Raw genomic sequence first — 12,696 nt, forward strand, 5'->3', positions numbered from 1 at the left:
AAAGACATGAATTGATGAAATTTTAATTCTCAGTTTTAGTCCCACCGTATCTAAAAATAATAGCATGAATGCACTTCCCAAATATAAATTCCCTTTATTTCATTAATCATATAATACATTTACACTCAACTCATACCTATCTCTTCTAAACTCATTCCCCTCTCCACCCCATATCCACTACTTAATCACACAACCATATCCCCCAACATTCACTCAACTCCTTAAAAAAGTCTTCAACAACAAATCCCCCTTTGCCCTACACATCTGATTCAACCACTAAATTGCACTCATTCTACTTCCATAATAAAGCTATCTTTTTCCACTTCCATAATAAAGCTAACTTTTTCCTTACTCCTTAACTCTCCCCCTCAGTATCTCTCAATCAGATTTTTGTAATGACCTTGTGACCAAGCTCCTTTTCACTGGTCTCTATACTGCTACTAAATTCATCCTTTGGAAAACAGGTCTTATTTCATTTCCCCAAACAAAAATGTTCACTGGCTCCCCATGCATACTGATCTACTTTTCCAGTCTTTTGTTTTTTCCCTCATGCAAGTTACATGTAATGCAACCAAATTTCTTGCCCTCAATTGTGTCCTTGCTATTCCCGCTGTTTCTTCTTGAACATCTTTTCTTCCCTCCATAATACCAGAAGCTGCACAAGGGAAGGAACCATGTCTGTTCCTCATTATATCTATGCCACCTAGAACACTGTTTCAAATACTCACTGAATAAACGAAAACCACTCTACTCTCAAAGTTCACTTCAGAGCACCTGGGTGGCTCAGTCGGTTAAGTGTCTGCCTTTGGCTCAGGTCATGATCTTGGGATCCTGGGATCAAGTCCCACAACAAGCTCTCTGCTCAGCAGAGAGTCGCTTCTCCCTCTCACTCTCCCTTTGCGCTCTCTCTCTATCACTCTCTCTCTCTCTCAAATAAATAAAATCTTTTAAAAAAGTTCACTTCAGTGGCCATTCCCACCAAGGTCCCAATAAACCACCTTTCTAAAATACCCCCAATGTCTTAGTGAGGTGAGGGTAGCAATTTGTGCCAATCTTAAGGCACATAGTCTACCACAAATAACTTTGTCTGGTACATTTATGAATCATCTATCACAATACCTTGTACACAGTTTAAGTATACATAAAATAGATACACTTTGTTGTTATATTCATTCACTCAATATTTACAGAGCTTATTATATGCAGGGCATAGTGCTTTGCACTGGGATACAGTATTGAAAAAAGGACAAAGCTCTGCCCCTATAGAACCTACATTCATAAAAAAGACAAAGATAATAAGCTAATTTCTTAAGGTAGCAAGTGTGGTGAAAACTTGAACGGAGGTGATACGATCAATCCTAATTTGGGAAGATACATGCAACAGACAGGATGAAAGGAGTATATAAAGGTTAAAACTGGTCAAACTGTTTGGCCCACCTTCAGGCACTCTGAAGAAAATTACAAAAACAAAGTTTTAGGCACAAACATTTCAATCACTCAATAATGGAAAATAATACCTGCAACAAAAATATACATATGCAGATTAAAGCCTATTAACATCCATTTCATTTAACATTTTTTTAGAAAAGGATAGAGGTTGGTTCCCTGGATTGAGGCAGAAGGGGATCAAAAGTTCCATTCTGGGACACCTGGATGGCTCAGCTGGTTAAGCATCTGCCTTCAGCTCAGGTCCTGGGATCGAGCCCCATATCAGGCTGCCTGCTCAGCGGGGAGTCTGCTTCTCCCTCTGCTCCTCCCCATGCTCCTGCATGCTCGCTGGCTCTCTCTCTCAAATAAATAATTAATAAATAAATAAATAAATAAATAAATAAATAAAATTTAAAAATGAATAAAAGTTCCATCTTGAACTAACTGAACTTGAGTTGCCTTTTAGCCATCAAAGTAGGTAGTCAAATAGACTACATTAGATCACTTAGATGTACAACATGATCCTGTCACGGTTATCAAGAAAGCATATACTGGACATTATGCTAAGTGAAATAAGTCAGAAAGAGAAAAACACCTATATGTGCAATCTTTAAAAAAAAGTAGTACTCACAGAGAACAGACTGGTGGCTGCCAGAGGCAGGAGGTACAGGATAGTGGTGAAGGAATCAGGTAAAGGGTGCCAAAAGGTACAACCTTCCAGTTATAAAATAAGTAAGAGGTAATGTACAACACGGTGACCATAGTTAATAATACTATACTGTATTATTTCAAAGTTGCTAAGAAGTAAATCTTAGAAGTTCTCATCACAAGATTAAAAAAATTGTAACTATGCATGGTGATGGATGTTAACTAGACTTACTGTGAAGATCATTTTGCAATATATACAAATATGCAATCATGTTATACCTGAAATTAGTATCATATGTTAATTATATCTCAATAACAAAAAAAGCATATATTTGTGAAAGGACAGGGAGAAAATGGGAAGGATATACAGCTTAATATATTAATAGTCATTAAATCCTAATGGTATTAAAAATGATTTCTTTTTGTTTGCATTATCTATACTCTTTTTTTAAACAATATGGATTATGCGTATTCTTTTTAAGAAACAAAATGTTTTAAGTTTTTAAATTCAGCCACTGAATGAAGAAAATAGTAAGATCAAAATAAAGAAACCAAAAGCCAGGAGTGAAACAGCTAGATTTTGGAGGCCGAAAAAGTGGGTTTCTGCCATTTCCTAGTTTTTCCTCTGATAAGAACTATTTAAAAATAATGAATTCCATATATTTGCATTCAAACTTTCTCCATACAAAAGGAGCTGTCAAGAAAAAGTAGATCTAGTGATCACTGTCTAAACCAGACCTTAATCCACCTTCACAGAGGAAACTCTGACAAAAGCTCTCTCTGGTCCAGACTGCATACAGTCTCAAGAGCCCACTTCTCATCTAGGAGGGGATGGGCTACTACAAGCACAGTACACTGCCTGTTGGGGCTTGCAAATTTATGACTGTCAACAGTGATTAAACCTACACTAATCTTGGGGGGCCTGGGTGGCTCAGTCATTAAGCATCTGCCTTCGGCTCAGGTCATGATCCCAGGGTCCTAGGATCAAGCCCCACATCGGGCTCCCTGCTCAGCGGGAAGCCTGCTTCTCCCTCTCCCACTCCCCCTACTTGCATTCCCTCTCTTGCTGTGTCTCTGTCAAATAAATAAAATAAAATCTTTAAAAAAAAATTGAAAAAAAAAACCTACACTAATCTTAAATCCTGGCTTAAAAATTAAAATACATGAAAATGGATACCAAAATTATGGTCTTATCCAAATTTAAAATTACAATCTAAGCATACACTTGTACAGGGCACCTAAATTCTAGAGGGCAGGTAGTACTGCAACGGGCCACTCTTTCCTTCCTGTAGGGATCAGTCTACTTTTCTACCTTTTACCATAAAGTTGCATTCTTAACTGTCATTCTTTTTTCTTTTAAAGATTTTATTTGTTTGAGAGAGTGAGAGAGAAAGCACAAGAGGGGGTAGGGTCAGAGGGAGAAGCAGACTCCCTGCTGAGCAGGGAGCCTGATGCAGGACTCGATCCCGGGACTCTGATCCCAGGACTCCTGGATCATGACCTGAGCTGAAGGTAGTTGCTTAACCAACTGAGCCACCCGGGCGCCCCCTTAACTGTCATTCTTAACACTCTGCTACACTCTGCATACTGAAATATGAAAACGGAAATGTGGGTTCATAAAGGCATTTTTCTTAATTTTATATTGTGAATATAATAAGTCTATTTGAAAATATATTTGAGCACCTAGTATGTGCCAGGCACTGTTTCGGAATGTATCAGTGAACAAAAGCAACAGAAATCCTTGCCCTCAAGGAGAGCACATTACAGTAATCTGGTAGCTAACATTTATGAAGCACTTCCATATTATTTGCCTTGTTTTGAACACTGTTCAAAATGTTTTACAAGTATTAACTCATAACAACTCTATGAGGTAGAAACTACTATTATTCTCATTTTATATGTAAGGAAACAGACACTGAGGAGTTAAATAACTTGCCAAAAATAAGACAAGTCAAAGAGTCAAGATTTGAACCTCAATTCAAAGGCTCTCAGTTCCTAACCTCTATGCCATTCTAATTCATGCAGCCACTTAAACATATTCCAAATAAATTCATTCATACCACATTCGTATGCCAACAAATTTAGGCTCAAAATATATTCTTACAGTAATACTACTTAGGTAGAGCTAAAGTAATTGTTATCAAGTAAACTGATAAAAAGACATTTTTAGGATCATTTTGCCAATCATCATCCAAGTTTTTTTTAATAACAAATGATTGTTTTCCTTTTTTTTTTCTTTCTTTTTTTTTTTTTCAAATGATTGTTTTCCTAACCCAGCTTAGAAGGAAAAGCTTCAATTTTCAAGCAGAAATGTCACTACTTCAGTATCTGAAACCTAAAATTATTTTGTCAGTATTACAATTTTTTAAAAGTACAGTATTCTTAGAGATGGTTTTAAAATGAACCCTAAAGCTGTGATTTTTTTTAAGGGTAAAAAAAATTTCTTTTTGGAATGTGAAATGTTATTCTAGGGGCTCCTGGGTAGCTCAGTCGGTTAAGCAGCTGCCTTCAGCTCAGGTCATGATCCCAGGGTGCTGGGATCAAGCCCCGCGCCGGGCTCCCCGCTCATCAGAGAGCCTGTTTCTCCCTCTCCCTCTGCCTGCTGCTCTGCCTCCTTGTGCTCTCTGTCAAATAAATAAAATCTTAAAAAAAAAAAAAAATGTTATTCTAGTGTATAAAACTAGACAAACTATGAAATTGGATCCAAATATAAGACCCAATGTCCAATTTAAGAAAGAGTGTAAAAAATAACACAATAGAATGTAAGCCTTGTGGTGCTGACTCTGAAGAAAGAAATTAACTCAAATTATTCCATTAGAGATTCCAATTTTGGTTTGTCACATACTAGAAAAACTAAATGCCTTAAATTATCATTTAATTTTGACCGTTCAGCAAATAGGTTAATATTTTTTTCTTAGTTTTCCTATATGAGCACAAAAGACATGAATCAACTTTTATAATTATAAATGATACTCAAGTTATTAATTTAAAAAATCCATATGCTATAGCCTCAAAAAATGGTCTACATGGCAAACTTTCTTTTCTCTCTCTCTTTTTCTTTTTTAAAGAGAGACAGGTGGGGGGGTGGAAGGGCAGAGGGGGAGAGAGAGAGAGAATCTTAAGCAGGCTCCACAACCAGCAGAGCCAATCTCATGACCCTGAGATCACGACCTGAGTCAAAATCAAAAGTCAGATGTTTAACCAACTGAGCTATCCAGGCATCCTTACCTGGTAAACTTTCTTAGATTCTGATTTATAAAAGAATATTTTTTAACACGCTCCCCCCCCAAGAAAAGCAGCATCACACTTTAACAGGACAAGATTAGGTAAGGACTGCATGGAAATATGCCAGATTCCTAGAATACAACTCTTAATGCAACCCACCATTAAGTTTAAAACAAATTAGATCCAGATAGCTAAAGGGGATAAGCTGTTATTTATATGACTTGGCTACAAAATTCAATAAAAAAGAAAACTCAAAAAGGAATTATGTTCCCTATAGTCTCAGTCTTAGTAGTTGCTAAAACATAGATACCTCTTTAAACATTGAACACAGAATCAGAGCAATCACCTAATAGAAAAGTTTAAAAATACTGCTGGTTTACTTTACTTATCAACAAAACTAAATATGTTTTGCCCTAAAAATAACAAGGGACAAGTGCTTAGCTGACATCCAACTTTATATATGAAATCTGTTCAGAGAACATTCTCAGTGAGAGCGCATACTTTACTTTCTGGAAAGCAATTTGGCCATTTGACATGAAATATGTTCCTTTCTTTTGACCCAGCGATGTAACTCTGGAACTCATCCTTAGGAAATGCAGAACACATTGATGTACAATAAACTCTGGAAATTATTCAAATGTCCAATAATCAGGAAATGATCAAATATATTATGGTACAGCCACAAGATATGCCATAACAGAACAAATTATAAAAGCACTGAAATGATTTTACACAGAAAAATGCATACACCATAATTAAAACAAACTAGGTGTCCTCTCAAAACTTTTTATTTATTTTTTTTAGACTACATAGGCCGTAATTTTTTTTTTTTTTTTTTAAGATTTTATTTATTTGACAGTGAGAGATACAGCGAGAGAGGGAACACGAGCAGGGGGAGTGGGAGAGGGAGAAGCAGGCTTACCGCTGAGCAGGGAGCCCGATGCGGGGCTCGATCCCAGGACCCCGGGATCACGACCTGAGCCGAAGGCAGACACTTAACGACTGAGCCACCCAGGCGCCCCAAAACTTTTTAAAAAGGTGTTTAGATATATTCATTTAAAAAAGACAAAAAAAAAACAAATAAATAGGGGCACCTGGGTGGCTCAGTCAGTTAAGTGTCTGCCTTCAGCTCAGGTCATGATGTCAGGGTCCTGTTGGGCTCCTTGCTCAGCAGGTAGTCTGCTTCTCCCTTGGCCTCTGCCTCTCTGGCCCCACCCCGGCTCATCCTCTCTCAAAACAAATAAATAAATGAAATCTTTTAAAAAATAATAATAAAAAAGACAAAAAGGAAATACTTTGCAATGTTGACAGTAGTTAACCTTGGATGGTGAAGATAACAAGGTTTCTTCTATTTTATATTATTCTTTTAAAATTTTTACTAATGACCCTATCTTATTTTGATAATCAGAAAAAAATCTAAAAATAATATTTAAGTAGTTTTTATAGGTACAATGCATTTTCTATCCATGTTCAGTGACCATCCACTTTATCTTTGAGAAGGTTAAAAAGCACTTTAAGTTGTGAGATATATTCTAAGTCAGTAATTTAAAATGGATTATTGCACTATTGCAACTTCTTAATGAGAACATTTGGCTTTTGATATTCTAAGTCTTCATGGCAAAAATAATGGGAATGGGGATGAGGATAAAGAACCTTGAAAGAGAAAGAAGCTCCTTGGCACGATGCCTCATGTGCTACAATTCCTAATGTGAAATTGAAGACCACCTCACTGGAAGACTAGTTTCTACGTAAAATTACAAACTTACTAACCTGTAGACTTGAGCCACAATATAGTTTCTTTAAAAACTATTTTCCCCATTCTTACTCCAGAGTAATTAGGTAATAAACACTCTGATCAAACCCAGAATTATTTCTGCTTTTTAAAGAAAATAAACATGGCTCAATAACCCAACAATGCCTGTTAGCCAGTTATTTAAATGTCCAAACACAATATCATAATATTCCACTACTCCTACTTTATATAATCATTCCTTCCCCCAATTCATGCCCTCCAACATATATACACACATACATATATATACACACATAAAGAGATACATACACACACACACACACACAGAGTCCTCAAATGTTAATCAACATGCTTAAGATGCTTGGGTTTAAAATGTTATCCAGATTCATAACAAGAGTATATTTATGAACAAATATATTTAAAAAAAAGATTTTTAAAGGATTAAGATCTCCTAATCCACAGCTCTATGATTCTAGTCTCAGCTGGATTTTACAGAGGTAGACCAGAAAAGTAGAAAGGGAACTAACCCTAGGTTTTAATTTTATCTCTACCAGTCAGCAGCCTTAGGAATTTCACTTACTTTTCTGGATCCTCTAGCTACATCTATAAAATGAGAGTAAAATTAGACCACTTAAGTTTCTACAAACTCTAAAAAAAATGATTCTGGGGCGCCTGGGTGGTTCAGTCGGTTGAGCATCTGACTCTTGGTTTTGTTTGGCTCAGGTCATGATCTCAGGGTCCCAGCCCAGGTGGAGCTCCACGCTAAGCAGGGAGTCTGCTTTAAATTCTCTTCCTTCGCCCCTACCCATGCTAAAGCGCACGTGCTCTCTCCCTCCCTCTCCCTAAAATAAATAAATCTTTAAAATAAAAAAATTCTAGATTCAAATTTCTACAACCATTCCAAATATCTCCTTTTCCTAATACTCAGCAGTAATAAACTTTTCCTTGAATTAACCAATTTGTATCAATACTTAACAAAAATGTAGACAAACTTTCATACTACTCATTTCTAAAACACACTGTTATCTTTAAGAGTTAGCCTATAACACTTTGGTAAATCCTATTAAACATTTCTTATTAATTCCTGCAACCCATGTAAGAGCCTCCGTTAAAAATAAAGATTACTCAACATACATTACACATATAGAGCACATGATTTATTATGCAATAACTGCCAGAATACTTAGCAATGGGCAATATTTCATTCCCTAAAACTAATGAGAAAATTAAAGACTAGAGAGGTTTCTTTTAATGTTCAAAACAAAGAGAACACTTGGTATGTTGAGGGTGTCTATGTAAAAATATTAGATAAAATGAAGTATCATTCCATTTTCAAAACCACAAGAATATGAATTTTAGGAATGAACCTCTCTGTAAATAAAATGCCTAATTTCAGGGCGCCCAGGTGGCTCAGTCATTGGGCGTCTGCCTTCGGCTCAGGTCATGGTCCCAGGGTCCTGGGATCGAGCCCCGCATCGGGCTCCCCGCTCCGCGGGAGGCCTGCTTCTCCCTCTCCCACTCCCCCTGCTTGTGTTCCTGTTCTCGCTATCTCTGTCTGTCAAATAAATAAATTCTAAAAAAGAAAAAAAAAAAATGCCTCACTTCAGAATAAACCAAACCTTATATGTAACTAATTCACCTTCACACACCTTTTGGGTAAGTTAAATGACATTTCTGAAATTTTTCTTAACTTTTAAGGCAGAAGATAAAGCCACATTTTATGCAAAAAGTTGATTTTTACCAAAAGAAAACTGGCTTCACCTGAAGCTTTTCATACCTGGCAAGTTACTTTCTAAAGTGACACAAAGTACTCAAACCATCTATATTTGAGTCTACAAATCAAACATTTTATACAAAATACAAACAATAGTTCATTTTTTAAAATATAAGGCTAAATTTACTATTTTGGAAACATTGTTTTTATCTAAAAGTCTGTAAAAATCACCTTTAATTACTAACCTTTTCCTCACCCTCAATATATTAATAATCACAGATTAAGTTAGAGTCTGAGATTTTTTTTTTTTAAGATTTTATTTAGGGGCGCCTGGGTGGCTCAGTTGGTTAAGCGACTGCCTTCGGCTCAGGTCATGATCCTGGAGTCCCAGGATCGAGTCCCACATCAGGCTCCCTGCTCAGCAGGGAGTCTGCTTCTCCCCGTGACCCTCCCCCCTTCATGCTCTCTCTCTCTCTCATTCTCTCTCTCAAATAAATAAATAAAATCTTTAAAAAAAAAAAAAAGATTTTATTTATTTATTTGACAGAGACAGAGACAGCAAGAGCAGAACACAAGCAAGGGGAATGGGAAAGGGAGAAGCAGGCTTCCCGCTGAGCAGGGAGCCCGATGTGGGACTCGATCCCAGGACCCTGGGATCATGACCTGAGCCAAAGGCAGACGCTTAACGACTGAGCCACCCAGGTGCCCATAGAGTCTGAGATTTTTTTTAAAAAGGTATGAAATTTACGAGGTCTCTTTTTTACTCAGTATCTTAAAGGCTGTAACCAACTACAGTCCAGATTTTTTCTAAGCCAAACCTACCCACATCATTATAATCCAAAACGAATTGTCTAATATAAAAAAAAAAAAAAAAATAGCGGAACCACTAGTTCACTTTGAGTTCAACAGGGTTCCAAAAGCTCTGCTGTTAAAATAATCTAATACAATTTTTTTTAAAAAATGGGGGGGTACATGATGTTATTGTTACAATCCATAATTCCACTACTGGAGCCCACATTTGGATAAATCAGATTCAGGAAAGGAAATTACCCCAGCTAATTCCCTTCTGAATATTTTCAAAACGCTGTTTCTGCATTAAAGAAGTGTATCCGCTACAAATAACAACAGCTACCACTTACCTAGCCCCTTCTATGGGCAGGATGGTGCTAGTCACTTAACATCTGTCATTTCATTTACTCCCCAGAACAACTCTTCAAGAAACCTATTATTATCTCTCATAGATGAGAAAGCAAGGCCTGAAAGAGGATACAAGGCTAAGTGGCAGAGCCAGATTGGAAACCCACAGTTCCTTGACTTCAAAGTTCTTGCTCACATTAAGCTACACCATCTATGAAAAACATAATAAGCATGATTTTCATGCTTATGTCTTTAGAAGTTCTTCGAAGATCTACTAAACCTTTTCAGGTTTCCCAAGTATAACTACTCTGCAACAAATATAACAATTAATTGTAGTAATACACCTACATCTACACTACATATTAATTCAGTCTTGTCAAAAGGACAGGGTTTACAAGGAGACTCCAATTCTTATCTCAAGGGAAAACCAGAAAATTTAGTTAACTGAGGTCTGATCTTTTCCGTATCATATAAAAGCTCTAGTACGGGGCACCTGGGTGGCTCAGTGAGTTAAGCGTCTGCCTTCAGCTCAGGTCATGATCCCAAGGTCTTGGGATCGAGTCCCGCATCGGGCTCCCTGCTCAGTGGGGAGTCTGCTTCTCCCTCTCCCCCTCCCCCCTGCTTGTGCTCTCTCTCTCATGCTCTCTCTCAAATAAATAATAAAATATTAAAAATAAATAAGTAAATAAAAACTCTAGTATGGATATTTAGTCCAAAATTTTCTATTAATTTTAGTGCTATCATATACACTTTCCACTCTACTTGTTGCAAAGATAGTCATCTCAAGCCAAAAACAAACAAAAACATATCCCAAAAGCAGCCAAACAAGTACATAAATTTTCTTTTATACTTATATGCAACCTTCCTCAAAGGCAGTCTGGATCTCTGCTAATCTTTTTCTTCAAGTCTTACTCACTCTGCTGCTCCATTACTGCAGGACTAAGAGTCACATGTTACATATTTTCTCCCACAAGGGAGCTGTGTTTGAATCATTCCTGTAACCAAACCAGTTGGGCAACTAGACTAGTAAATAAGGATTTCAACCATCATCTAAAAGATGAAGAACTGCTGCCATCTCTCTTTAGCATAGTTCTAAAGCTTGTCCCTGACAAGTACAAGCACCTATCAGCTATAAGTGAATCACATCAACTTCTGGCCTCTAAATTAAGATTGAAGAGAATCTTTCTCTCTTATTCCTTCCCCAACTAACTACCCAAGCAAAATTTAATAATCATCCTTCCATTCAATCACTGCTGAATAAACACCACATCGTATACAGGTTCCCAGGGCAATTTCCCTCCTAGACACCCATTTCCTGGGCCTGGAATAAACTATGCTCCTGCCCAGTCTCTTCCCCTCCCTCCCTTTCAAGTAAGAAACACCCTCACAAAAGATCAACCCCTCCTTTTTCAAGGAAGTTGAGTGACTACAGATCCATCTTTTCCGACTACTGGCTCTGGAAAAGCAGAAACCCGTAACTGCCTGGCTAAATAAACACTACAGACTACAGTGGACTGGACTGGCTGGAGGGGTTTCTCCCCAGTTTCTACCAGCGAGCCCAAGAGCAATGAACTTGACCTCCGCCCCTAGGGGAACGACTGAAAACCAATAACTAAATTACATGGAACAAGCTGCCCACGGAATTCGGGAAGGAGACCACACGGGTCTCCTGCTTTCCTCACGATGGGGCTCTCCGTCCCGAGTGGCTACTTGAGGGACACTCTGGAGTCTCACGCTTTCTCACGGGACTGACAGCTCGCCAAATCCCACCCTTCGGGGAAGTGACAGGCTGAAGTTAAGCCTGCAGGTGCCCCCACAGAGCAAACCCGAAGGAAACCCAATCCTTAAAAACGAGACAAGGCCAATGTTACCCTTTCCAAGCCCCGGCCGCGCTGAGGACCTAGCCTTTTGTAGAAGGTGACTAAATAGAATTAACTCTTCGGCTGCCGATCTCAACGCTACCCCTCAGGCACCAACACGCGGGAACTCCGAACCCCGGCCCCCGCGGAGGTGACAGGAACGGCTTGCCTCCTCCCCTCGTCCCACTGCCATTAGCCCCATCGCGCTGAGGGCAGCCCCAGCCCGGGGCCTTCGGGCAAGCGCCGGGCCGGACTCGCGGGCTGCGGCGCCCCGGGAGGGTGAGCGGGCGGCACTCACCGCGATGACATTGACGAAGGTGGTCTTGCCCGAGTACTGCAGCCCCACCAGCGTCAGCTCCATCTCCTCCTTCCAGAAGAGCGAGCGAAACCAGTCCAGCAGGCGGGAGATGAGCGCCAGCATGATGGCGGTCGGGAGGGAGAACGGACGGGCGGGCGGGAGGACAGCAGCAGCGACGGCTCCCACACGAGCGTGCCTCAGCCCGGACCCCTCAACGGCTCCTCGGGGCCGCGGCGCACCACTGGCGGACACGGGCGGGCGGCGGCGGCCGAAGCCAGGAAGCCGAGCGGGTCATATGACTCGCCCTGCCCCACACGCTCGTCCCCGCGCCACCGTCGGCGTCCACGGCAAGAGCGACGTGGGCTGTCCGGCCAGGCGCGTCTACCGCCTGCAGCGCCACCTGCTGGAGCCTCCCTGCAGCACCGCGTCCCCGGGAGCTGCCCTTGGGCTCCCTACCATCCCTCCCTTGCTCATTTACGTTGGTTAACTCATCATTCTTTCTGCAGTTGTTTATTGACAGTCGGCTGTATGCAGAAAGTCTTCAAGACTCTGGGAGATTCAGTATGGAATAAAGATGGGAAGCCACAAGTGTTCATCAAGAGGGAAATGATTAAAAAAACTGTAGTGTGGCCCC

The 12,696-nt window shown here is 39.7% G+C and overlaps 1 protein-coding gene across 1 annotated transcript in view; it reads right to left on the reverse strand.

Moving 5' to 3' along the window:
• The window catches only part of ARL8B (ARF like GTPase 8B), a 56,444-nt gene extending 44,063 nt beyond the window's left edge, over positions 1–12,381 (reverse strand). Inside the window, exon 1 of the mRNA XM_078075767.1 lies at positions 12,063–12,381. Within this exon, the coding sequence (XP_077931893.1) occupies positions 12,063–12,185 (123 nt within the window). The 5' untranslated portion in view covers positions 12,186–12,381. The remainder of the gene's footprint in view (positions 1–12,062) is intronic.
• Between the last annotated feature and the right edge of the window lie 315 nt (positions 12,382–12,696).

This window comes from Halichoerus grypus, chromosome 1, assembly GCF_964656455.1.
Source record: "Halichoerus grypus chromosome 1, mHalGry1.hap1.1, whole genome shotgun sequence".
Classification (NCBI taxonomy): domain Eukaryota; kingdom Metazoa; phylum Chordata; class Mammalia; order Carnivora; family Phocidae; genus Halichoerus; species Halichoerus grypus.